Genomic DNA, 27,968 nt, shown 5'->3' with positions numbered 1-27,968 from the left:
CAGCTCGCTGGCTACAGCGACAGTGACATGGGAGGAGACGCCGACACACGACGGAGCACGACCGCGCTATGTTCTTCTACGGCAACTGCATCATCAGCTGGCAGTCTCTCAAGCAGAAAGTCATGGCCATGTCGTCCTGCGAGGCCGAGTACATCAGCGCCACGACGACAGCATGCTAAGGAGTTTGGCTGGCTCGTTTTCTCAGCGAGCTCAAGAAGGAGAGGCCAGCTTGCTTCCCGCTCTGGATGGACAACAAATCAGCCATCTCCCTCCGAAGAATCCACTGTTCCATGAACGGAGCAAACACATTGACGTCCGCTTCCACTTCATCAGGGAATGCGTGGAGAACAAGCAAGTGGAGGTGGAGTTCGTCGGGACAGATGGACAGCTCACCAATCTTCTCACTAAGGCTCTTGAGCACGTGCGCTTCACGGAGCTGCGTGCAAGGATCGGCATGGTAGAAATTGACAAGGCCTTAGGTTTTAGGGGGTGCTTTGTTGAAATAAAAACCCCAAGCCCTGTCGAAGTTCAGTTAGTTCGTTTTCTGTCAAACTAGTTCTTCCCATTCAGTTTTCCTGTTAGCTAGTTTAGCTCACGGGTTCAACAGCCTGGAGCGAGTCTCGCACTTCGTCGATCTGTTCGCGGGATGGCACGAGCGTTGTGGATCACGCGGACGTGAAGTCAGGGGCCACGATCCCCAGTTTTCTTCTGTAACTCTGAATAAATAGAAGCAAAAATGAAGCAGAAAAGCTGTGAAGTTTTAGAGCACAAACCACTTGTGTCCTTCGTCCACCTCGAGCTCCACTCTCTCACGTGTGTGTTCGCCACTTTGGCACTCTGGGAGTGCTAACACATGAATCTATCTAGACACATTTTAATGCGAGAAGCATCCGTATTTAGAACAATGTAAATACAAAGGAAATATTGTATATTATATTTACTAGAAGAACACCCGTGTGTTGCAACGGGGCCACATTAACTTTAAAAGTTCAATATTAATATTCTCATATATATCAAGTGACATTGGCGACCTTTTTTATCATCAATTCCTCACACACACTCTCTGCCTCCCTCTTCCTCACTCTCTCCCCCTCTCCCTCTCTCTCTCTCTAACGAGACCATAATCCATCTTATTGGGTACGGGACCATAATCCATCTATTTCACACACACAAGCTAGTACATAACAATATGGATTATGTGTATTATATTTGCCACCACAACTGAGAGAATTAATTTCATGTAAATCGGCCAGCCACAGCTCCAAGAATACGCGGAGGAGGTGGCCCGGGTCGGCGTCGGCGCCGTCCGGCACGGGCCACGGGCCCGCTTCCAAGCGCGTCTGCGCGTCGGCCACCCACGCCGTGTCCTTCAAGTGCCACTTCCACCGCACCAACTCACAGGGTCACGGCCATGGCCAGGGCCAGGGAAGCCGCCCTTCTTTGCCCCCTTCACCGGCCGCGGCCAACGCGGTGCCGCGGCACCCGGCCTCGCCGTCCTCGTCCTCCAGCACCGTCGCGACCCAGTGACGCAGCCCAAGCATCGGCCTCGAGAATCAAGAACGCTCGACAACGTAGAGGGAAGGAAAGATCATATACATGTCATAAGAAAGGGAGTTTATTTACTGCTCCCTCGATGTATTGTTTCCTTTGTTTGGAGATTGATTACCATCCGTGAGTTAAGGTAAGATTTACGTGATTGAGCGATTTTTTGGAAATCAATTATTTGTTTTCTAATTAATGTAACTGAGTGATTTAAGGTAAGGTTAATTAATTTAGATTTGATCTTTAGAGATTGTTCGTGATTGATTCTACATTACTAAATAACTTGCGCCAGTATGAAAAGTTCTGATCTGTTTAGATTTCTTTCGTTGTGTGAGAGGGTGACGCGAAAATAAACCGATGAAGTGAGGGGAGGGAACGAAAAAAATCTACAAAAAAAAACCAGCGAAGGTGGGAGGAGGTACCAAGAAAAACCATGCAAGGTGGGAGGAGACTACCAACTGTTTCATTAGGAGTAGAAATTATTAGAGATTAGAGATTATTTGTTTCCTGAAAATCTATTATTTGTTTCCTAAAGCAAATTGCATTAATGAGAGAGATTTCGTAGATTTGGTTAAGGTAGGAAAGAACCTATTATTTGTTTGCTAAAGCAAATTGCATTAATGGGAGGGATCCGTTGATTTGGCTAAGGTAGGAAAGAATCTATTATTTGTTTGCTAAAGCAAATTGCATTAATAGAAAAGATCCGTTGATTTGGCTAAGGTAGGAAAGAATCCATTATTTGTTTCCTAAAGAAAATTGCATTAATGAGAGAGATTTGTTGATTTGGCTAAGGTAGGCGGTTTTTGCGGTTCGTGGCGGCTTAGTGTGAGGTGGGACGAGGTACCAAAAAAAACCATGGGAGGTGGGACGAAAAAAACCTGGGAGGTGGGAGTTGTCCCTGGTTAACCTACGAAATTTCGTAGATTTTTTTAGGAAGAAAAGAAACCGTGGAAGGTGGGACTAAAAAAAACCTGGAAGCGAGACTACCAACTGCTCCCTTAGGAATAGAGATTTTTCTTATGTGTAGGAAGAAAAATAGAGCAATGTTGGATACACCATTGATAGGTAATTGAATTGCAGGTAGAAAGTATACCAATAATTTTACATATACATTTTGACCGAAGAAAATTACGCTTCCAAAAGGGTGGAAATTTGTTTCCAACAACAATCACTTGTACTTCCAATGTGAACAAAATCTGAATCACGTGTGGCTACTACACATATGGTATCCTTCAACCTGGCCAAATGCAAGACCGCTGGAGCACAGCCGACGTAGCACGCATGAGAGCATCGCTACCACGCAGCCACATTGAAAAGGGACCTCGTGAGTCTATAGCATGCAGCCCCAATTACAGGCTTCAACGAGCAGAGCACGACCATACCACTTCAAGCAGCAACTACAAAATGTCTGACGAGGAGTAGCAGAGGAAACGAAGGTCTGCACACCGGCGAAATTACAGTGCCACACCGGCCAGATTGGAGATGCAGCGCGACGAACGGATCACAAGGAGCGTTGTGGGGGCATGAAGCACACATGCACATGCTTAGCCATCAAGGCGACATGGTGTGTGCGTTCTTGCCGGAGGACTTGCTGGTCGAACGTAGATGCGGTGGTGCGATAAGAGCGAGGTTGAAGCGAGGAGGATCCAGATGGCAGGTGTGGCAGAGAGGGTGGCCAGGTAGTTGATTAGGGTTTGATGGTGGATGTGAGGATGATTCGGAGGGGTTATATAGTACAGCCAGGCGTTGTTGGATGCATGGCTCCAAAACGATTGGTGAGATGCTGGTCTGACGAAAGCCATGTATTAGACGTCTCACAGGAATAGTTTTCCTTTATATTTATAGCCTTACCATACCTGGATTGATTTATTGCCATATAATTACCATATTCGAAATTTCCTGAGTTATGACCTTACCATACCTGGATGGATTTATTACTATAATAATCATATTTGAGATTTCTGAGTTTATAGCCTTACCATACGTGGATTAATTGTGATTGATTACCATAAATACATTGGGTGTTGCCGGTTAGACGAGAAAAGAGGAAAACCGGTGAGAGGGCGGTGGTGGGAGGTGGGACGAAGAAAAATCAGACGAAAAAAAGCCAGACGAAAATAAATCGTGGAGACTATTCACCAACTCAGATTTCCTTCTCTTTCGCTGAACTCGGGAAATCCTTCCTGACGCACGGCCTTAACTGCCCTGCAATCTCCACGATTATCTTCCCTACATACACGTGATTGTTTCCTTCTCATTTGTTAACAGATTGGCTAGCACCATTATATATCGGGAGCAAGAAAATCGCCCGAGATATCGCTCCGTTTTATTGAATTGATTGTGTCTGGTTACCTTAAGTTAATTGATTGTGTTTGGAAAGAATTGATTGTCATGCATGATTGCGTTTGGAAAGAATTGATTGTCATGCATGAATCGGGGACGTAAGGGGGGAAACGGAACCTGACTGCGTGCGGTGAATGGGGTGGGGTAGGGGTGGGGATGGTGTGATGAAAAAAACCGGTTGAAAAAAAACCATGGTAGGTGGGACGAAAAAAAACCATGGTAGGTGGGACGAAAAAAAACCTGGAAGCGAGACTACCAACTGCTTCATTAGGAGTAGAGAGGAAAACCGGTGAGAGGGTGGTGGTGGGAGGTGGGACAAAGAAAAATCAGACGAAAAAAAGCCAGACGAAAATAAATCGTGGAGACTATTCACCAACTCAGATTTCCTTCTCTTTCGCTGAACTCGGGAAATCCTTCCTGCATGTGACGCACGGCCTTAACTGCCCTGCAATCTCCACGATTATCTTCCCTACATACACGTGATTGTTTCCTTCTCATTTGTTAACAGATTGGCTAGCACCATTATATATCGGGAGCAAGAAAATCGCCCGAGATATCGCTCCGTTTTATTGAATTGATTGTGTCTGGTTACCTTAAGTTAATTGATTGCGTTTGGAAAGAATTGATTGTCATGCATGATTGCGTTTGGAAAGAATTGATTATCATGCATGAATCGGGGACGTAAGGGGGGAAACGGAACCTGACTGCGTGCGGTGAATGGGGTGGGGTAGGGGTGGGGATGGTGTGATGAAAAAAACCGGTTGAAAAAAACCATGGTAGGTGAGACGAAAAAAAACCATGGTAGGTGGGACGAAAAAAAACCTGGAAGCGAGACTACCAACTGCTCCATTAGGAGTAAAGATTTTTACACGGCGTAGTTACAGTTGCACACGATTTTTCCTCCTATTTTACTGTTATTATATTTTTGCATGACGCTCCCATCCTCCGGGTCCCACATGCAACCACAGTTGCACACGCAACTAGAGGTTTCACATTTGCTTGGGGCCCCACCCTATGCATCCCATGCGCAACAATAATTGCATGCACGACTACAGTTATCCTGGCCGAGTGAAAAATAACTTTACTCATAATATCAGACCTCAAATGCCGTCGCTGCCCTGACATTTGTCTTCATTAAATTTCTGACGTATTGTCACTCTTACTTGCACCATTATTTCTAGTTTCATTTGTATTAGCTGATAATTAACTAGAAATAGCTTTCACAAATAAATTTTCTTTCTTAGTTTAGTGATCTCACCTCTGTCGCGGTAGTTGTATCATCTCTAGATGCGCGCGCGCAGACACACACACAAACGCACACAAAACTAGTGAGACTTGTCAACAAACAAAATTCTGAGTTGTCTACAATATTTTTCTAATACTGAATTAATACATCATGAAGACAAAAAGATGTGCAAGCCAATCTAATCTACCGATTATATTGTAGTATTAAAATAAATTTAAAATCAATTTGGTTTGGACATCTTTTATTTGTTGACCAAAGCGATCTCTCCCCGGTTTTTACTACAAATAGTAAGTAAATATATTTTGGTCTGAATGTTTACAAATTTGGCACTCTGACTACAATAAAAGATAATCTCCAGTGGATACTAATTGAATAGACACAACTTTGCAAGTTAGTATTCTTAGACAACTCACCTCACTGAATTTCTTACTTGCTTCTTGTAGCTCACTGGCGTCAAAATGAACATCCAAATTCACCTCATCAACCACGTTGACCGCCTCATTAATGAACATGTTTCTAGTTATATCCTCAACTGCAAGGCAATCATTCACTTTGGTGCTCCATACAATGAGTTCATTGGCACGATGCATATATCCTGGTGACTTGCCCTGAAGCTGCAATGTTATGTCGACATTACACTTTGAGTGTGGCGGCACAATGGCTTTCTGCGGCTGTGTGCAGTATGACAGGGGGCTCATATTTTCAACGTTGAAGGCAATGTAAGAGTCTGTCTCATTGGTTAGCCAAAGTGTAGAAGACATCTGTTTGTCAAGCTCAAATGGAAAATGTAGTTCGAGTGGCTCAATTCCAAGCATATCATCTTCCTTGTAAGGGCTTATATGCAATAAAGAGCGGGAGTGCATATTATGTGTGTGTGTGTGTGTGTGTGTGTGTGTGTGTGTGTGTGAAGAAACAAAGAAAGAAGGTAAGTAGTCCAAAATTAAGTAATAAGGCCTGGGAGCATACGAGCTAACCTGTTCATATGCACTGCTGGTTTTTTCATTAGGACCATCAATTTCTCTTATATCATGTATCATTTGCCATATATAAGGCCGTTTGGATGGGTCAATTTCCTGGCATAGTAACCCAATTTCGACGCATTTTGCTACTTGTTGGTAAGCCAACTGTGTTTCCTTCCCCGTTTTCTTCCATCTATGCCTCCATCTCCTAAGTGCCTGCCATTCCACAAATGCGATATAGAATAAGTCAAATGTTTAATGAAACAAACTCGAGTGTCGAGAAGATGACCGTAATCCACCCTGGTCACGGTCTCTCTCCTCTAGATAAAATTAGACGAGGCAATGGGTTAGGTGCTTGGGATCAGTGCAAAAAAAAAGGAGATGAGGAGATTTTAATTCCCAATATTATCACGCACTCCTGGACCTTTTCCCGAACCGAGCATCCCGTTCTGTTTGCTTGAAGAGAGCGAGGGATTATAGTGATTGATACATACAGAGAGGTGCTAGAGATAAATGTGGATGAAGATACAGATGGATTTTATCTCTGCATGACGTAGCGAAGGTGTGGGTACTGGTTTTTGCTTGTCGATATTGTTGATTTGTATTAAGAAAATGGTTTCTACGTTTGTAAGTTTTCATCGTGGTCGTTGAAGCATAATAGGGTAGTGGTTTCCAGAATTTCTTTGTACGAGCCGTTCCTCTCGTCCCCGGCGGCTCCAACCCTAGCCATCGCCAGGGGCGCCAATTTTCTAGCGCCGTCCTCCGGCGGCTCCCCTCCGTCGGCGACCTCGGCCGTCGGTGGTGAGGGAGGTCGCCGGAACCACGCGTGTGAATCGTTTCTACTTCTTCATAGTCTAGGTTTTTAGACTGTTCATCGTCTTGGCTTCAGCGGCGACGATGACGGTGTTAAATAAAGATTCTTCGGATCTTTCTCTGACGAGGCCATTGGCCCTATGGTTGGAGATGGATTTGGAAACCAGTCTGTTCAAGTAAGGATGGTGTGGCGGCAGCCGCATCCTCGTGGTGGACCTATGTCTTCGGGCTCCGCCGTTGCGACAGTGTTCGCTCCAGCGTTGGCACGGAGCTTGGGAGGTAGTTCAGGAGCGGATGCAGATTGTGGTCTGCATCGACGACATCTGGAAGACGGAACGTGTGCTGAGTTCATGGTTCGTGGATGGCAGGTATGGTTTCCTCCTTCAGCGTGAAACGTGTTTGGCTCCGATTTGGACCCAACCAGTGAGGCTTTCCGCATTGGGTTCGAAAGCGTGCCCCTTCTGTGCCGAAAGAAGAGCGGGTCAGCGGCATTTGTCTTCTCCTCTGCTGCCGGCCGGTGGCGTGGGGGCTGCGGGCACGACCTCTATAAAGGTTGTTTGGCCCTTCTGTTTTTTCTAGCGCCAGGTCATCAATCTGCTTCATGGAGGCCCCCTTGATCGAGACGCCGACAAGTTCCAGTCTTCCTCTCAGTGATTCCGCCAATTGGCACATGATGTCAGCGGATATCAAGATTGGAATTGATCCGGTCGTGCGTTCCCTTATAGTCGGACAGTGAGGCTTCATGAGGGAGTGGCGCGAAGCTTCGCTTTCTTGACAACGTCATGGGACATGTCTAAATATAGATTTCCATGGCAGTGACAGAGGTGGAGAAAGTCATGGTGCCTGCCGTCGAAGGTTTGTATGGTGGAGTGGTGTCCTAGTGGCGATGAATGTCGGCACATGTTTCTCATGTGTGTCGTGTTTTGGTCACTTGCAGCAGTGGCCTTGTTGAGAGGGGGTGGCAGCACAGGTGGACTTCATTTTTGGTGGTTCTCCTTGAGTACCGAGTGATGATTTTCAACGTGAAAACCCAAGGTTTGACCTTTATTGGTTGTGCCTGGCAATAGCCTTGCTGAAGGCATTGTTTTGGGAAATCGAACTTTCTTCCTAGTGAAAACTCAAGATCATCGATCGGGCGACGACAGCACTTGTGCTTTGTTTCCTTCTTGAAGGCTTTGTTTTTGGAGAATCTCTTTTGTGGTCCGGGTGTTGACTTCGGTGGTGGTTAGAGTATTGCTGTTGCTAGTGCTTCATCATCGCGACGGGATCTTTGTTTTCTTTTTCTCTCTATTTTATTTTTTTCTTGACTGTGTGCATCCTAGCTGTCTTTTGACATCTTGTTTGTACAGAGGCTAGGTGTATTTTATCTTCGCGATATTAATATACTCCCTTTGTTGAAAAAAGAACACAGAAACTAACTTAACGCTTACCAGACTGCACACATGCGAACCAAGGTGTGCTTGGATGGTTAGAGGGACAGTTGTATCCTCATCCACCAGCGTTTAAGCCCTGGTGCTCGCATTATTTTTGAATTTATTTCAGTATTTCCGGCGATGCGCTTTCAGTCGAGGAGACGTTCCCGTCGACGACGAGGCGCCTATAGTGACTTCGTAAATCTCAAGATAATTTGCCGGCTCAATCTCTCAAAGGTGCTTATAGAGATAGAGTGTGTGTACGTTCATAAAGGTAAGTGTATGCCTGTATATATGTGCGCTTGCGTCTGTACCGTATTAAAAAAAACAGACTGCACATCTACGGAGTTGAGGCCACTCGCGAGACATGTCACTGGCGGAAACAAGGTGTGCGATAATGGTGGATCGGCGGAAGTGTTGCACACGGATGCTCGCCTTTGTGCACGTTGGCGGCAGATATGATGCATGTGGGAGCGGTTGGGTGATGTGAGCGTCACACGTGGAAGCAAATGATGGGTGTTCGGGAACCGGCCATACCTAACTGTTAGTTCCGACTAACTGAAGGCAACTACAACGCATGACCCCAAATGATCCGCGTCTGTTTCGGACAAATGAACAAAACGAGCGGCCTAACGCGCAGAAGCAAACGGACCAATGTCCGTTTTTGTTCCGCTTTTGACCCATTTCCGTTCATATTTCGGCCGCTCTTGCATCGAAATGGACAGCCACGGACAGATGGGATGCACTCCCTTGTCCTCCCCTGGCTCACCTATCGGGGACACGCCCGGCCATATATCCCTCCATTTCACCCAAAACCCTCCCGCGCCCACCTCCCTCCCCCATGGCTGGCGGCCCGGCGAATCATGGCGCCCCAGCCGCCGCTGCGCTCCCCATGGCGAAGAAGAGGACTACTAAGAAGCCGTAGTCGGAGCTCACGCCGGTGGAGCTCGCCAAGCTCGACGCCAAATTGGCCAAGAGGAGGAACCAACGGACAAAGGTGGCGAAGAAGAAGGATGCAGCCGACTATGCCACCGAGGCGGTAGAGTTGCGTGGCGCGCAGCACCAGGCCGGCGTTGATGACAAGGAGTCCATCGTCGTCAAGGCGCATGCCCTCCTCATAATAGGGTTGTGCCGACCCCCGCCGTCCATTCTCTCGGTCGCAGCCATTGCTTCGGCTAGCATAGGCTTGTCGGCAGTCCATCCTCTCGACACCGGTCCCCGAGCTCGCCCGTCACACCCAAGATGAAAGGGTATCGTGCGTTGCCGCTGCATGGCCATGGGCAGACTGCAACGTCGCCGGACTGCAATGTAGTTGCCCTGGCCATGCCCGTGGGCGTCATTGACCTCAACGTGATGTTGGGGTAAATTTGTCCTGGCCAGCCGTCCGGCGGGGCGCAAAGCAAGCAGCCTTGGTCGTTCCAACGACTAGCATGGCCGGCGCCCGCAAGCTGTTCGATGAAATGGCGCTGCTGACGCCGACGGTCGATGACCCTGACTATGTGGCGTTCATGGAGAATGTCATCTTTGAGGGTCGTGGTGAGGCCTTCAACATTGACATCCAAGGCCAAGCTTTCAATCCCGACGCGACCCAAAGCCAGGACGACCGCAGCCAATATGGTGACACTGAATTCGCCGGCCACGATGAAGATGAGGACGACCATGGCAACTCATGGCATGAAGATGCTGATTTGCATTGTGAAGATGAGGAAGAAGAGGTCGACATTTTGGTGGAGCCATTGGTGTTTATCGATGAGCTCACCCAAAGGGCTGAGGCACAAAAGAGGAGGCAAAGCATTCACACGGGGTCATATAGGCAAGATGAGGAAACTTTGATTTGTGAGAGTTGGATGGAGATAGGCCAAGATCCGATGAAAGGTGCCGAGCAAAAAGGATCCGCCTTTTGGACGAGAGTTCACAAAAACTTTCATGATCCAAGCAAGTTCCCCCCGTACAACTTGCCAGTAACCGGGGCATCAACTAAATCCAAAAGAGATGGGGGTTCATTCAATAAGAGTGCAACAAGTATTGTGCCACGCTTGAGAGCGTCGAAGCCCATCCCATGTGTGGTTTAGGCCTTAATGACTTGGTATGAATCATTTGTGTCCTTTCATCTTCCGTCCTTTTCATGTTGTTTCATGCATCTTGTGTCCTTCCATGTTTACAGTTGCGGCCGCATCTTTGATTGTGTAGGCATTCCAATCTTTGGAAGCCTTCAAGGACTGGCACAAGAACAAGCCATTGAATCTTATGCATTGTTGGTCGCTCATCAAAGATTGCCCCAAATTCAAAGACCAATATGCCGTCCATAAAAAGATAGGAGGGAAGGCGGCCGTGGCTTATGAGGGAGACTTGCTCAAAGAGGCAGAGGGGCACGAAAAGCTCGAAGTGGGACGAGAATTGTCATACGTCTTCCATGGTCTTGCAAGGAACTTTGGGAAACATAATGAGTCAAAAGGAAGTGAGGGTGGAGAGGAGGAACAAGGAGAAGGAGGAGCAAATGAAGATATATCTAGATCTGCATACCAAGAAGCTTAACATGGAGGAGGCTGCAAAGAGGAGGAAGCTTGACATCGAGGAGGGCGCTCAACTCAAGAAGCTCGAGATCGAGGCCAACAATGCTGACACCAAAGCAAAAGAGGTGGCACTCGTGATCATGAGCGTCGACAAGAACAATATGTTGCCAGAGAGGAACGCTTGGTTCGCCAAACGACGGAATGAGATGTTCGCCCGCGATATCCTGATCTAGGTGAGACCTCGGCCGTGGAATGTGGTCGTTCATTTTGAAGTCTGGTTGTTGTGTCGGCCGCTGGCTTTGTTGGCGGCGCCATAAACTTGTCTCATTTTCAAGGCTGGCTCATGTGTCGGCAGCTGGCTTTCTTGCCGGCGTAAAAAACATGTCAATTTGGAAGGTTGGCTTTGTTTCGGACGAGAAACTGAGAGGGAGAACATTCTGTAGGCCGCTGGCTTTTGTTGCCGGCCGACATGAACTCATGTGAACCGCAGCCGCGAGCGTGAACTATGGCCATTGCCATTTAGATACATCTCTTGATGTTTTTATATATTTGCATGCACGCGGACCAGATGCGGCCGAAGATGCGGCCGCGCATTGGGTGCACAGCCAATGCATCCACAAATCCACGCGGACACGAACCTATTGCCACCCTCAAATGAACGAAATCTGGATAAAACGGAAGTGCGTTTGGGGTCATGCGTTGGAGTTGCCCTGAATGCTCAGCATCCTGTCCTGAACTGCTGCCTATTGACTTCAATGAAGACATGACAGACTGCCGGATGACCCCATGCGTGTTCTTAGTGGCACATATGGCTATGCAATCAGTAATGATGACTTGACGCTGTCGGTTAGCCCCTTCAGTGTCTCTTGGCAGTGTTGTTGACTTTGTTGATGCTGCTGGTGTGCTCTGATCTACTTCTGTATACATGTTATGTCCAGTTGCGTAGTCCACGTCAGGACTATGAGTGTGTACAGATGTTGAAGCGTGACGATCAAAGTGGGGGGGGGGGGGTACATGCTAACTTAAGTTTGGTGATGCTAATCAGCACAAGGTCTTGAGCTTCAGTGTGAAAGCTCTAGGTCTGACCTACAGTAGTTGTACCTGTCAATGGTGATGTTCCACATCATTCCCTTCTTGGAAGAATTGTCCGAAATTTGCTTGGACTTCTTCTTCTGGGTGAAAACCCAAGATATACCCTTTTTGGTGGATCGGGCGGCGACTACGCTCGAGTATCATTCCCTTCATGGAGGCGTCATTGTTGAAGCACTTTTCCAAGGTTTGTGTGCAAGTCATTGGTGGTGGTTTAAGTAGATGGTTCTTGAGGTCGATTTCTTGATGTTCTTTGTGTGTGTGCATTAGAGTTGATTGTTTGCACCCTAGTTATGCAAATGCGGGTGTATACTCATGATGCTTGTATTCTTTTGATGTGATGTTATTAGTAAATAAAATGTCCCCTTTATCAAAAAATATAGATGAGATTATGGTAATTCTCACTAGCTACTACAAACCTATACCTTCCATGGCCACACAAAGTTTAATGCAAAATTAACTTGTGACTGACAATCATGCATGACTTGATTAGGTGGCATGCTTTGCATCCATATACTAATGCAAAGAAGTAACTTATGAGTACATGCATTAGTTTTGATGTCAAACAATTTAACAACTAACAATTATCGAGGTGATGTGGAAGCACACATGAGGAGAGAAATCTAGTAGTGGGTGCTATTTATTTAGATATAGAAGATTCATACATATCACCGATGGACGTCCAAATATGGCACTCATGGTTTTCCTCCCGTTGGCGGTTTTATGGAACTGGAAACTAATTTTTGCATCGCCAGAGAAAAGACATTGTTTAGTGGTGATTAACCAAGGAAACGCAGGGCCACCCTGCTCGTGCTCGCACCTGCCCTCACTATCCCTTACCAAGAACACCATCAATGCGTGGACACCAACAGTCCCACTATCATCATATACTTCCTCCTTTGAGTTCTTGCAAAAGAACTCACGCACAACTAACCCCAGATGGCGATCAACTTTGGCAGTGGAGGTCAGCTTGAGATGACAAAGGCGTTGTCAGCTCCAAGAGGGCATGTGTTATTCAAACAAGCTGGTGGCGTCAGGTTGTTGGTGTTCCAAGTGTTGGATGACGCTATTGGCCTAGCTTAGCTAGGTGATTGTTCTTGTTTGTCGGGGTTTTGCACGGCCGTCTTTCAATCTACTATGCTCTATATAGTTTATGACCTAGTTACCTCTTAAACTCGCAGTCTTTCAAATGTATGAATGTGCTGGAGCTCTCTATCCTTTTGACATGCTCTCATAAAATAATAATCAATCAGGCCCACAAATTATGTTTCCTAAGAGGAAAAGAACCCTTGCAGTATTTTTCATTGTTGATAAATCATGTGTGTGGGTACTTCCTAAGTCCGCGCGTCACATACAAGTAACCTAATATGGTAAACTATACTCCATCCGTTCCTAAATATAAGTCTTTTTGGATGTTCCAATATGGACGACATAAGAATGTATATAGATGTATTTTAGAGTGCTGATTCACTCATTTTGCTCTTTACGTAGTTGGAATCTCTAAAAAGACTCACGTTTAGGAATGGAGGGAGTACATTTTAGAGCATGAAGTAGAGAGCGAGATTGCTTTAAGGAGTCCAGGAATCCAGGATGGGGCGACTTCCACTATGTATTAATTAACTATATATGCATGTCATCCAATGTAATTTGCAAATTAAGTAGGATTAGTCAGGAAAAGGTAACAAATATGCAAAGTTGAAATGATATTTCTAAAAAAAGATTGCCTACATGGCAAGATCAAACCCTCTTACATTGTTATTCTTATCGGGGAGCGCCTTTTGTCCTGTCACTAGCTCGATAATTATGACGCCCAAACTATACATGTCTGTTTTGAATGACATCTTTCCATGGCATAGGTATTCAGGAGCACAATATCCTCTACAAAGAAGGACAGTACTCCAATGCATTATAGCATCTGGAAATGTTAGTCTAAATCTCAAGAAACTCAGTTATTTTAATGCACTTACCGTGATCCAAGACGCTCTTCACTCATGGTTTGTGACTTTTCATCAAGTCTTGATAAACCGAAATCCGTGATTTTCGGCATCATATCATTGTCTAGTAGTATATTGTCAGGTTTCATATCCATATGATATATTTGTTTTTCCTTGTGCAGATGATACAAACCTTCACAAATGCCTCTAATTATTTCATAACGTGTGTTCCATTCAAGTCCCTGTAATTCATCTGCATAATGGATAGAGCACCATGGAGCCAAGAAAATTTCAAACGTTTGATTTATGCATGCTATAGATTTCACAATTAATAAATTAACCACATTATTGTGCTCCTATCTATCTCACTTCTTGACTAGATAAAATGTCTCAGACGTTAAAATAAAAAGGAAAAGTAAGTAAAGATAAGAGATGCAAGCAATGACGCACCAGTAATATATTCTCGCAGGCTTCCATTGCTGATATACTCGAAACATAGCAATCTTTCTCTTTCCTCGGCGTAAATATGCTCTCTTAATCCTTCCTTTTTTATGGCTATCTGGTTAGTGGTAGCACAAAAGCCAAGAAACCTTACCATATTTTCATGTTCAATGTTCAACAGGGTGTCAACTTCACGGCGAAATAACGTCTCATTGATTGAGTGGTGGCTCCTTATCCTTTTTACAGCAATGGTTTTCCCATTTCGGAGGACACCCTGTTTAGCTTATAATGTGAGCATTTGAAGAATGTTTAGATGATTAGAAGGTGTTCTATGCAACACCCACTCACCCAGTACACACAAATGTTTCTGGCAGAACACAAAGTACATGCACCTAATGGAAATACACTACAGTCGCGCCACCACATGCACATGCTTGGGAAAAGACGAGCCTCCCTGGTCAACTTAAGGTGAAAAACATTTTCCCTATCAATGCATGAGCACATTCTTCTACCCATGACACACAGTGATTGCCTGATTTATTGGTTTGATTACATACTATATACCACCAAAACTATATGGTACCTTGGAGTCGTATGTAACATCTATATATACCGTGATATATATTTACTATATGGCAACATCGAGTATTAACATAGTTGGATAACATGAGGACTGCTCAAGCCGGCACAACAACTCCCAATGAGATTTTTGAAAGGCATATACCTAATTTTTTACATAAACAAATAACTTTACCAGATAAACTGTTGCGAATCCACCACGGCCAATTTCTCTATCTTCAGAAAAATTATCTGTGATATCCTTCAAAAGTGCGAATGGTAGATCTGTTGGCTTCTGTCTTCCATCAATTATACGCTCCAAGACCTCATGATCCATGTCTGTGGAATCCATTTCACACAATGCACTTTCAACACTAAAATTAAGAAATTTTCCTAATATAGCATAGTTGCATGTAGAACTACCATATGACAAAATTTGTGTAATTGTACAACAAAATTGTCCATAGTAAAGCATTTGCACACCAACCAAATATTTGAGGAAACGCAGTTCCATGTATCGTACTTTGATCTTCTTTCGAGGAAATAAGAAAATGTAAATGTGCATCACAATCGTGAGTGCCTATGTTTATGCTTTAGATATTTATGCATTTTAAGAAATTCTACAACTTTAATGGAGTTTTTGTGAATTGTTTCTTCAAGATATGCAAGTGTTCTATATACCTAAGAGAGGGATTCCCACAACTTCTAATTATCACAAATGTTCTAGCTAGTTGTTAAATTTACTAGCTTGATCTACTAGCATTTGTCCAATCTATGCATGAGAATCCGCTATCACGCAACATGCATTAGTGCATTCTAAGTGATTTTTAAATCACATTGCATTTAATTGTAACATGCACAACTTTTCATGTTACGTTTTTTTCTTATGCAGAACTTTCTTCCACAGTTTAAATCTTAAGGTCTGAATTACTATTTTAAACAATATTTAAAACTATATACCCAATTCCGTGTCAATGCATGGGGTATCGTCTTGTATATGTATATCCTAAGCTTAAGCACCTGATCTTTCACGTTCAAATCCACTCTCACAAAATAAACCATTATTTTGTTTTGACTTTGTACTGTTTAATGTCAATAGATATCGTGAGCTCAAGCACTGAAAAAAGAACATGCATACCTATTGTCAAAAAGCACAAGCTGGAACTGCTACACAATGTCCAGTACTCCAGTGATGTAATAAAACCCTGTTTTACGTAAATACAAAATGAAAGAAACTATTGTAAGATATTAATACAAGAATATGTAAGAAGATAATGCTTGTAAAATTGAGATCACAACACCGCTGCTATCTGTTAAAAGCCTAATGTGATGTAGTGCAGAACAACGTTGGGATGAGAAGCAAATCGAAACTGAAAGCCTGAGAGCTACTCAACGATATCCTGAAGAAAACACTATATTTTGCAGTATGTGGAAGATCATGGGGAGTGACCATGCATTTATTCTCCTACGGTTGCTGAGAGAACTCGATGCTTTGAATGTCATGACTCACTAGCTTCACCCTTGTCCATGTTTTCCAATAGAAAAAATGCCCTCAATAATGATAAGCACAAACAAGACTCCTAGAAAAACCAAGTTCCCATCTTAATTAAGATGAACAAAAGTTTCATCTTTATTCACAACCCTCTCACCCTCACCCTCATGTTTGCCAAAAAAATCGACATATAAACTTCTTTCTAGATAAAATATGCAATATTGATGTTTCATGGAATACCCTCACTTTAGCACCTTTCAGAATGAAATTTGACACAGCAAAAAATAAATGTATTGCACTGTCTCCTCAGAAGAATATATACTACTTTAACATCCTTACTATAGCAGAAATTCATGTACATGCTAGTAAATAGATACATATCCGGTTCAAAACTTACGAGCTACTTAGCAAGTGGTGTTTAATCCCTTTTTCAGATCTAAAAGTGTCATTATAGAATTCAGAAGAATCTATATCTGTAAAACTGAAGTCAGGTTAATTGTTACCAAAAGAACTTGACAGGTAAACAAAGCTGTAGCAATAACCTGAAAGATAAATCTGCAGGGATGCAACGAGCAACTCAAGAAGCATCCAAGTAGAAGAGGGGCAGAAGATGATGAGACTGGATCCACCTACTAGCAGCAGGCTGGGGTTGCGTAAAGATGGACAAGAAGATACATCAAATATACGCAATATCAGGTGACTAAGTTCAAAATTCAGATATATATGCTTAAGAAGACCAAAGAGACAAGACTTCACATGTAACACTAAATTAGCTTCATTAAAATTCATCATAACATATATTTTCATACTGTATATATTTGATGTCATAGTCATAGATAACAGCATTTGTTTATATAAAGTTGGTCAAACTTATGTTTGACTTAGGACAAACCTAGAACTTCAGATATTTTGGAAAGGAGGGGGTATATTCTATATATATATGTCGTTGTATGCTATACCCAAGAGTGAGGAGCACCATGATTTTTTTCCAACCATGAATGTTGCTCTATGCTGCTGCCAGAAAGCCGTACATTTTCTTGTTCATGGAATCGACGATATAGTTTGATCTTGTTCATTGGAAATTAGTGATAGCCATGTAGTTATCTTGTTCATGGAATTGTTGACATTTATTTGGCATGTTTGTGATTGTATATTGTGAGTTGTGAATGCTGAAAATACAAAAGTAATGAAGTTTGAAAATTCGAATTATATTTTGTCTAATGCAAAGAGCTATGTAAGTTTAGTTTATACTTCATATGCATATGTGACGTAACCTCACCAAGAGGTGAGCTGAGTCAGATTCTTGTCATTTTATCTGTCCAACCAACAGCATGAATGTTATTGACCCATTCTATTTTTCGACTCAAACACATGAATGGACCGACCCATTACAGTGGAACGGAACAATTCGATTCCATTCCATTAGGTTCTTAAACCAAACGCACCCGAAGGTTATGCTCTTGGTTAATCAAACAGCATTAAAAAAACGGTCACAATGGTCGGTTTGTTCTTGCTAATCAAATGGCACAACTATAGCTTTTTGTACTGGCTCGTACCTCAAGTTTAGATCTACCCTAGTAGTGGAGTACTATGAGAAGACTTGTCCTTCATGCATGTGATCCATCACATGGCCAAAGACGAAAAAAACATATTTCAAGACTCTACGCACACATAAACGTTCGGCTGTTTCCTTTCCATCCTTTCAGTTGCAGCTCACCTGTAAAGATGACTAACTGTCGATTCTAGGTGCATGCGTTCAGAACTCCTACTCATGTGAGAGGATAAAGGAGTGGCTCCCCGTGGCGGCCGCGTCATGCACTTGTTCTCTATCTCCTGCAGTCTTCCTCCGCAGTTGCAAGGCTTTCTGACCGCTTGCGTTTGAGATTTTGCCAAAATATTAGTTGTTGTTTTGAGTTTAAATTAAAAGCCTTATGGTTCCAGTTTTGCCTCAGGTCCTCGAAATCTCAGGACCGGCCCTGACAACAAGTATGGAGCAAACAGCCCGTCACACCAACTGATTCTCCAACAGAACGAGGTGGCCGGATGGGCGGCCCTAGGTCATTGGCACCCAGGGCATGGAGATATTTCGTAGGAACACATGTATATAAACATTAGCTAGCGTAGTATTAGCCCACCCATCCAATCCCTCGTATTTCCTCTAGAAATATCATACGTTCTAAATAACCTTGGTGTAGCAAAAATTCATGAACATGTTAGTAAACAAATTAAAAAACAAGCTACTTAATCAAATCAACAACTCGAGTTTTATCTGTTTTTTCAGATCTGAAAATGTCATGATGGAATCCAAAAGGAAGTATACGAACTGTAAAATTGAAGGCTTTTTTAGTGCAAAGGGCTTGATCACTGACCTTGTAGATCTCTTTGGGGATCCCGCTAGTTACTGGAGGAACATCCAAGTAGACAAGAGGAGAGGCGAACGATGATTAGAATGGATCAGTTTGGGGTTGCATAGATAGAAAGGAGGAGAGGTCTTGGGGTTTCATACATAGAAATGAGGAGAGGTGCAAGAGGAGACGTGAAGTATGGATGAGATCTATAGACATCTACTATAAATTAATATTGTAAGATTATGGTGTTACACGTGATGGCTGACAGATCCCGCCTTGGTAACAACGGTAGTCCCGGTGTTGCTGAAAGTTTCAAGCGGATCTCGAGACGGAAAAGGGACAAGGACGACACGAACAGAATAGCTACATTTAAGACAACTTCATACGAGGACAAATGCATGTGATGGCTCACACAGGTGCAACGGTAGGTGAGCACTAAAATATGGGAAATCTGACAACGTCCTATTTGGTTATGTGTTAACAAACCCTCCCTAATACTAATCGATAAAATCGTGAAATGAGCACCACTATATATATGCACAGACCTAGCTAGAATATGTAGACGCGGGGGGACAATACATTGCAAGAGGAGAGTAGCAGCACAACACTGCAAAGAGGAGACCATCAGCTAAACACCCAAGAATGCAAGATATGAATAACCAAATACATGTCTATAATCAAGATATGAAACAACTTCTCCCGCACCTCCCGCACCTCCCGCTCCCGCGGCGCGCTCCGCGCGCGCGCCTCGGGAGATCGATCGGCCGCCGCCGCCGTTGCCTCCCCAGCGTCGCCTCCCCCTCGCCGCCGCCGGAGTGCGCCCGCCGGGTGAAGCCCGCGCGGGGCGGGCGGCGGTGGGGCATTCCCTCCTTCCTCTGGCCCTTGTGGCGGCGGTGCGGGCCGTCAGATCGAGGACAAGGGGCGCCTCGTCCGGCTGGTCTCCCGGAGGCGGGGACGGCTGGATCCGGCGGCGACTGGGCTAGGAGGAGGTGGCGCGGTGTGGCGGTGTTGGTGGCAGGGTTTCGGTCGAGGTCGTCTTAGATCTAGATTGGGTTCTCCATCGGGGCGTCGCACGGCGGTGGGATCGGATCGGCGGCAACGTCACCGGTTCGGCGGAGGGCTCCGTTCCAGCCAACCGCGAGATCAGGACGCCGTGGCCTCCGGTGAAAATCGCGTCTGACCGCGGTCATGGCGGACGATGGCGCCGTCTCGGACGTCGTTTCCTTCTTGAGGCATCGTCGTTGCAGGTCACGTCAACCTGATCGAAAGGCTCCAGGGGAAACCCTTGATCTGGATCTACCGGATCGGACAATGGCGACGTTTCGATGTCGTTCTCCCTCCTGGGGGCATCGTTTTGGAGCAAGTGTTGGCTGGAGGGGGCAAGAGGAGGAGCGGCGTGGCATCTGGCACGTCGACAACGGCGGGTCTCAGCGGCATGGAGCAGCGGGGGTCTCGCCGGTGGGCGTGTGATGATGGACGGGTGCAGGATGGTGGCGCTGTCTGGCGTCGTGGTGGCGTCGATGGCAGTGAGGCCTGGCACGGTTCATGCAACAGTTCAGCTCTGAAGATGGATTGATGGTACGTGGCTGCGGCGGCCTCATACCCGGCAGGGGGCCTGGTTGACGAGCACGCCGGACTGGTGGGTGCCTCTACCCGGAAGGAGTCCTGGTAGGGACCTTAGGTCTCAGATGTTAGGTTTGGCTGCGAGGTCTGTTTGGTATTAGGCCCAGACCATCAGCGCCCCTTCATCAGTTAGATAGGAGTAACGACAGAGGTTGCGAAGATGGTGGCTTTGGTCTTACTGTTGTACGACTTTGTAAGGTCTTGTGTTAATAATCAATAAAGTGGCCGTATGCATCGTCCAGATGCAGAGGCCGGGGGTATTCCTCCTTTTCGAAAAAAAAAATCAATAAAACATAGCCCATGTACAAAAGAGATGTAGAAATGGACGTTAGTTTGCAAGCAATGGATCCAGCTACTGGTACGTGAAAAGAAAAGGAAGTTAAAACTGGAATCTTGGTGCGCAGCATGACCATGTCAGGAGTCTCACGCTGCTTCCTCGATGGTATGAACCAATTGTCTGGAACCTTAGGAGTACGATGCTACCCATAAAATTATCCACCCGTCCGAATGGTCCTAAGATTGCTCTCTTTGTTAATCAAACAGGGCCAGAAACAAGGAGCGCAATGGCCGGTCTCTTCTTGCTAAACAAATGCCACGGCTCTGGCTTTTGTACTCGCTCGTACTCCAAGTTTAGATCTAGCTTAGTATTCCCGCTTCTGGCTAAACAAATGCCACGGCTCTGGCTTTTGGCTTGGCCATGTAGTGCAGTGCAGTGCAGTAGTACCAGAAAACATCAACTTGATGCATGCGATCCATCACATGGCCAAAAACGACAAAATATGGTTCAAGACTCTAGCCACGGGTAAACATTTCCGGTGTTTATCTTTCCACATTACAAAGCAGGTGACCTGTAAAGCAGTCCATGTGAGAGGAAGCCCACAAGGAGTTGCCATTTGCTGAGCAGCGTGCACACACAAAGTTGTTTGTGCCAAACGGTACAGCAAGCAAGGTTTTATCGCCCAGGAGTATCACCGGTGTTCAACAACGCAAGACAGATGGTGGTAAAGTGTTGGAAGGGATGCAAATTGTTGGAGGGGTTAACTAACTGTCCATTCCAGGTGCCGTTGGACGAGTGCCCTGGCTGGCCGCACCAAATTGAGGGAAGAAAGACATAAAGGCTAATTGGTTTGGTGTTAATATTTGGCATGCCAATTGTTGGCAACTCCAATAAATTAATTGGTTGGCCACCAATTAGTTTTTGTCAATCTCTATAAGAGTGGGCAAACTTTTTTTGATAAATTTTTGTTTTGTCAAATGTTGGTGGCAAACAAATTAGCCCAATAAGCTTAGGAAAAACGCTTATTTTCTACTGATTGATTTGGACCACCGCGTAAACCGCCCCGTGAGCTTTCAATCCCCGTCTCTCTTGATGCTCTCTCATCCCGATCCACCTTGTCCAACACCCAAGCGACGACCCTACGTGACTCCGCCATTGCATGGTGCAAAGGAACTGTGGTGCTAGTGTGTGGCTGCTCGCAGCCTCACATCTTTTTATCCTGGCTCCTGCCCTGCAGTTCCATCTCCCTCAACTCCGACAAACCGTTGACGAGATGCTGCAGACTGGTGTTGCGTGGGAGGGGGCAATGCTGCTGCCTGGCACCACCGGTGTTGCTGGAAGGTTGTTGGGCGACAACGCGTGTGCACTGAGCCACGAGCATCAGCTAGTGACTACCCGCGATGTTGCGGATGGTGGTGCCCAGTGCCGTGGCTGCAAGCCCCTATTTGCAACATGTTCGTTGTTGGAGAAAACCCCTATTTTCAAGTCTCAATCACATCTTTGCTGAAGATCGCACGCCGGTGTCTGAACAGTCTCCGTGGGGGGCATAGGCCAGGAAAAGGCGCGGCCCAAATCTAGTACAGTAGCATTTCTTGATTATTATTTCAGCGAGGTTTCTTGCTTATTGTGTGCGGTGGTTTTACTTCATCTTGTTTTTTCGGGAGGTTTTTTTTGGCGAGAAACTTTCAATCTAGTCATCTTCGATCAAGGCAGTACAATGAAAACCAGAAATGGTGAAAATTTATATCCAGATTCACAGGCCACCTAGCGATGACTACAAGCACTGAAGCGAGCCGAATGCGCGCCGCCGTCATCGTACCTCCCTTGCCGGAGTTGGGCACAACTTTTGTAGTAGGGAGTCGGAAAGTCGTCATGCTAAGACCCCATAGGACCAATGCACCAGAACAACGGCCGTCACCGATGAACAAATACTGAATCCGAGCAGATCCACCAAAGACAACACGTGATCAAATCTTGCGAGATCCATCTGAGAGACACCTCTACACGCCCTCCGACAATGCTAGACGCATCACCGGAATTAGGCAGGGAGAACCTTATTCCATCTTGAAAAAGCCACCTCTGTCTCCTCTTACTCAGCAGGACACAAACCCTAACAAAACTCGATGAAGCACCTATGGCCCTAAGGCCACCGGAGACGTGGTAGATTGGCGCTGCCGACGGAAGACAGAAACCCTAGCCGTCTTTCCTTCAAGGTGAGATGGAGGGATGAGAGACTAGCAAATTCGTGAGGGGTTTCTACGTATGATTTAGGGTAATAAATTCTCGGGGAGATGGTGTTCCATGTTTATCTCGGGCTCTCTTTTATCTAGTTTTGTTTCTTCATTTCATTTCTTTCCCTTATTTTTTTGGTTTTTCTGTTTTCCACATTTTACTTTACTTTTATTTTTGTGATTTCTTTATGCTTATTACTTTTGATTTCTTCTTTCTTCTTAAATACAAGACTGGATCTAGAGCTACATGAATAAATATTTTAGACATACGCCGTTTCAGACATGAACATATTTTGAAATGTACATGAACTCTTTTACACCCTCCGATAACATATTAATTGACGCAGTTGTAGTACAAAGTTGAACTAACATTGTACTAGACCTACGTCAATTAATATGAATCTGAGGGAGTACTAAAAGACGTGAATCGCTAAAACATACTCAATATTGTTTTTAAATAACGTATGATTTTTATTGAAAGTATTCGTGCATTTCCTATTTGTTGCCATCCGCTACGTTACATGAAGGAGTTGTACCGGGAAACCGAGCAAATGACCATAGTGGGCCGGCGAATTTAGCGCTAGGCATAGTACCTAGTGTTTTCGTCTGAATAAAAAATGTAGAAGGCTTGCATTGAAAAACATTTCGGTAATTTCGGAATTAAGAAGGAAAGTTTTTTTAATAGCATGTTCAGAAATTTTAGAAATAAGTAAATATTTTAAATAAATTCTGTCTTTTATAATATTTTCACGTTTAAAAAGTTTGAAATTTTCAAAAAATTCTTCCAACCTTAAAAAATGTTTATGATTAAATTTTGTTCAATTTTTCAAGAAAATGTTCTCAAATTTCCGAAAAATGTTTGCAAGTTGTTCCAAAAAATGTTCGCTTTTTTTCCAAAGAATATTCTCAACTTTCTAAAAGTTCTGACTTTTTGAGATAAATAATATCTTGGTTCTGGCCAAGAAAATGACAAAAAACCAAATTAAAAGCCGGTAGAAGAAAAAGACTGAAAATATGTGATCGCTTGACCCATAATATGGGCTGGTCCAATCAAAGGAGGGGGGGGGGGGTCTGTCTGAATCACATTTTACCCCAAAAAAAGTTGAGTGACATTCTGTCTGACATAGTCTGAAAAGAGAATTTTTGGCGTACAGATTGACCGATAGGACCTCCCGCTCCGTGCTGCTCACCCGAATGTAAAAGCAGACGGACGGGCCGGAGCTGGAGCACGACCGGGTGGGCCGTAACTTGTTTCTCCAGTTTCTCAAAAGTAAAAAACTTGTTTCTCCTTCTTCCGATTGGATGGCGAAAAATTTACGGTGTCAAAGAATGATGTACTCCCTCCGTTCCTAAATATAGGGTGTATAGTTTTTTGCACGAAAATTAAAGAACGCACGTCGAGGGAAAATTTCACAAGTTTTGGGCAAGATTTCACCTGACTAATTGACATGAGAAAATAGAGGAGCTTATCTAATATAAGGAAATGTAATCAAATCCCTAAAAAAATATCCAAACGAGGGGTGCAACGCAATACACCTTATATTTCGGGTAAGGCAATGCACCGTCCTCTGCCTGCCTGCCTGCTTTGTAAACCGGGAGATAAGCTTAATATTGGTCGGGGTGTGCTCCCTGATGCCTGCTTTGCCTAAAAGACGTAAACGCGTACAAAAGCATGCATGGAGAGTGCTTTAGATTAACATACTTGTATATATAGTACTAGGTTAATTATGCCCGACACAGGGCTCTAACATCTAAGCCGCATCTTCTGGTTGGGTGTCTATTTTTCAGCCCACCCAAGGTCGCATCTGAGCCTTGGTTTGCCAGGATCGATGCATACGCTCCCCTGGTATTGGTTTCTCATCCTCCACCACTCCTGCTCCTGATCGAACGGCGCATGCTTTTTCGTTTTTCTTTTTCAAGAATGCGGTGAAAAGGTTGGTTTGGAAGGTGTAGTGTGTAATACTTGTGAGAGTCCGTCCACTAACTGTTTCGAATCAATGCAAATTTATGGTGAACTAATGCACCACCAGCTGCTTGATCGATTAAACGAGGCAACGAGATATAGAAGGTTAATGAGTTGATCATTCCAACTAATATTAATATGCTCATTTCGTCTGAAATTACTTATCATAAACATGGATGTATCTAGATATATTTTAAATTTTAGATACATGCATTTTTACCTATTTCCACGACAAGTAATTCAGAATGAAGGAAGTAGTATTGTATATTTCAAATTGGTAGTCTGGCACGCATTATGGGACGACAATGTGCCAAACCGCTAGGTTAAAGTTAAACTAATACACTCACAGCTGCTAGCTGGATCGAGGAGGTGGAAAAACGGGAGTTATGGTTAACAATTCGCACAACATGTGGCTGGGCACCACAGTGTCTAGTAATGCTAAACAACCTATGGACACGAACGGCAACAGTAGAGAAGAACCACGGAGGCATCATGTGAGGGCCAGTTCGGATCAAAGGGGAGAAAATCAGAGGATTGGAGAGAAATAAAGGAAATGAAAAGGAATGGGAGGCTAAACTTTCCAGAGGATTGGTTAAAGGGGGATTCCTACGTGAAGTAGAAGGCGTCCATTCCTCCGGAACGACCATTCTTTCGGTTTTCCTCTGGGTTTTCCCAAAATAGATTCTGAATTAAACACATTAAGAGGCGCTAGAACGGTGACCAACCAGCTACGCCATGTGGCGCATGCTGGTTGGTCACGGTGAGAGTTTTTAATAGAGTTTTTTTAAATGGTAGGAAGCCTTTTTGAGAAAAGTTTTTCTAGGGTTTTTCTTTTTTCCTTTTAAGATGGTTGTGAGGTACAGGTGACACGAGAATATTTTTTTTAATTAAACCCATTAAGAGGTGCTAGCATGGTGGCCAATCAGCTACGCCATGTGACGCATGCTGGTTGGTGGTGAGACTTTTTTTAGAGTTATTTTAAATGGTAGGGAGACTTTTTTTCAAGAAAAGTTTTTCTAGGCTTTTCTTTTTTCTTTTTAAGATAGTTGTGATGTCCACGTGACGCGAGAAATTTGTTGACATGATGATGAGGTGCGCATAGCTTCCTCTTAAGCAGGCCGCAATGGCTGGCCCCAACCACTAGTGTACATAAAGATTTACGGTCCTTGCAGTGCTTTCCCAGCGTTATTATGAGAGCAGTGTCATACAAAGCAGGGACGGCGTCCGCCCTCATCCATATAATTTCATATAAAGAATAACAGACCAGTACAATTATATTAAAGTAAAAGTAGTGAATTGAGTTATTTCTGACCAGCTTAAATGTCGCCTGTCTAATGTGTCCCATCCTATGGTAGTGTGGCATCTCAGCCTTGGCTATTAGGGCATCTTCAACAGCGTTCCTCAAAACGCCTGCAAATGTCTAGACCAACATGTTCGAACATTTTTGTCATCTAACATGGTGTCTCATATACACACGGACATGCTCACATGTCTGAATTTCTGCACATCGACATCAAACTTGGGAAGGTTTGCGGGTGTCCAGACTCGTGCCATGCACGCGTCCGACAACATGGTCCCACCCAAAACCATCTCTCGTGCATCTTGTCCAAACATGCCTTTGCTTTGGGCATCATATTCATGCCGGTGCATAGAGGACACCACCGGTCGGCAGCATGCCGTCCAGAAGACGTGGCTGAGAGCGCCCCCGCGCCATGTTCAATGTTAGCTTAGAGCAACGTGACCAGACGACACGACTGGATGGATTCCAACTACATTGGAGCTGACTGGCCATGTATCTACCTACCCGCATTGAACAGCAGGGGCGGCTGAGAAACCTATTCCTGACACATGCATTCAAACTGTCGCTTGGCCTGCCTAACGCGGCCCACTATATAAACATGACCATCCATGCCACAAGTGCACACCCCGCACTGCCTCAAAGGCATATCTCCTATAGTCCAAGTCGTCAGCACAACCTCTTACCTCTACTTCCCCGACACAATGGTCAGGACCCGCGAGGGGAGGCGGAAGAGCCTCTTATTGCGGCACCAACACGAAATCACCGAGATTTTCCACGAGGGGGGGGGGGGTGCCAAGCATGTATGCCGCATAGAGGCGAGACTGCCTTGAGAGCTTGATGGACAATGATTCGATGATAGAAGAGGCGTCCGACAATGAACCTGTGCCCGATCCCGCAAGCCACTACTATAGTTTCCCCATGCTAGTTATCACTATGGTTAATTAAGGGTTTCATCATGGACGCGGACGCACCAAGGGTTCTTTGTTACTCCCCTACCAATTGCAAGAGGTGGGGAAAGAGGCTTTTATTGGCACCTCGAATTACCTCAACATCCTAACCTGCAATAGTGGCAGTAATATGATTCACGGCCAATTAAGGCTACAATGTTGTGTGAGAGCTCCTCGCAAAACTCGTGAAGGCTACTAACTCAGACATAAGTAGAAGGTAATGGATCTCTTAATTGAAATTAATTATAATCGTAAAGAGTTCATCCATTTGTCGAGAGCAAGTACAACTACTCAAACATGTAAAACAGATAACATAAAGGAGAAGATCAAGTTAGAAGCCTTCATCAAGACGAGAAAGGAGAACACCATGGTGGTGTTGGTTGAGACGGCACCGACGGTGATGGCGCGGTGGAGATGGCGCCGACAGTGGAGAAACCACCGGCGCGAAGGCCAGTGCGGTGTGTGGCGAAGCCTCCTCTTCCTTCTCTTGATATCGTCCCTGCTTTTACGGAAGGGGGGTCGGAGCAGAAATGGAGGTGATGGAGATTGATCTTGCATGAATGATGGCTCAAGGCGATGGCTAGGATTGAAGGTGTATATATAAGGGCTCTATCAAAGCATCCTTCGTTGATGTAGCTTTTCTCCTTTAATCTAAGGGCACTATATGAGCCAATTCCTCTCCAAAAACCTTCCCTTACTTCCAAGGATCACGTCAGAACAAACGGGGATGAACATGTGGTATTGGATCTTGATTTTGAGCACTTTGAGAAAAAAAATGTTTATTTTGACATTCTAATAATGCCTAGTCTGGTGACTGGAAGTCATCTGTATTGAACCATCCTTGGCCATCTCATCATGCTTTGTCTAACACCTCTCCAAAACACATGTCAACAAAACTAAAAAAACTAAAAAACTAGATAAAACACAAACTATGTAA

The 27,968-nt window shown here is 44.7% G+C and overlaps 1 protein-coding gene and 1 long non-coding RNA gene across 2 annotated transcripts; both read right to left on the bottom strand.

The window, feature by feature from the left end:
• Positions 1-665: 665 nt before the first annotated feature.
• LOC119284423 (cysteine-rich receptor-like protein kinase 26) lies at positions 666-14,528 on the bottom strand. Its single transcript, XM_037563550.1, has 6 exons — positions 14,302-14,528; positions 13,885-14,104; positions 13,669-13,795; positions 6,106-6,306; positions 5,545-5,745; positions 666-716 (listed from the first exon to the last, which is right to left on the bottom strand). The coding sequence occupies exons 1-6, from the start codon at positions 14,447-14,449 to the stop codon at positions 666-668; spliced, it is 948 nt and encodes a 315-aa protein (XP_037419447.1). The 5' UTR covers positions 14,450-14,528.
• A 567-nt stretch (positions 14,529-15,095) lies between these two features.
• LOC119290019 lies at positions 15,096-18,839 on the bottom strand. Its single transcript, XR_005141684.1, has 4 exons — positions 18,712-18,839; positions 16,885-16,985; positions 15,989-16,055; positions 15,096-15,189 (listed from the first exon to the last, which is right to left on the bottom strand). It is a non-coding gene; the product is annotated as an uncharacterized LOC119290019 (long non-coding RNA).
• Between the last annotated feature and the right edge of the window lie 9,129 nt (positions 18,840-27,968).

This window comes from Triticum dicoccoides, chromosome 4A, assembly GCF_002162155.2.
Source record: "Triticum dicoccoides isolate Atlit2015 ecotype Zavitan chromosome 4A, WEW_v2.0, whole genome shotgun sequence".
In the NCBI taxonomy this organism is placed as follows: Eukaryota; Viridiplantae; Streptophyta; class Magnoliopsida; order Poales; family Poaceae; genus Triticum; species Triticum dicoccoides.
The sequence above is the reverse complement of the archived record's forward strand: the minus strand, read 5'-3'. Positions and strand labels throughout refer to the sequence as shown.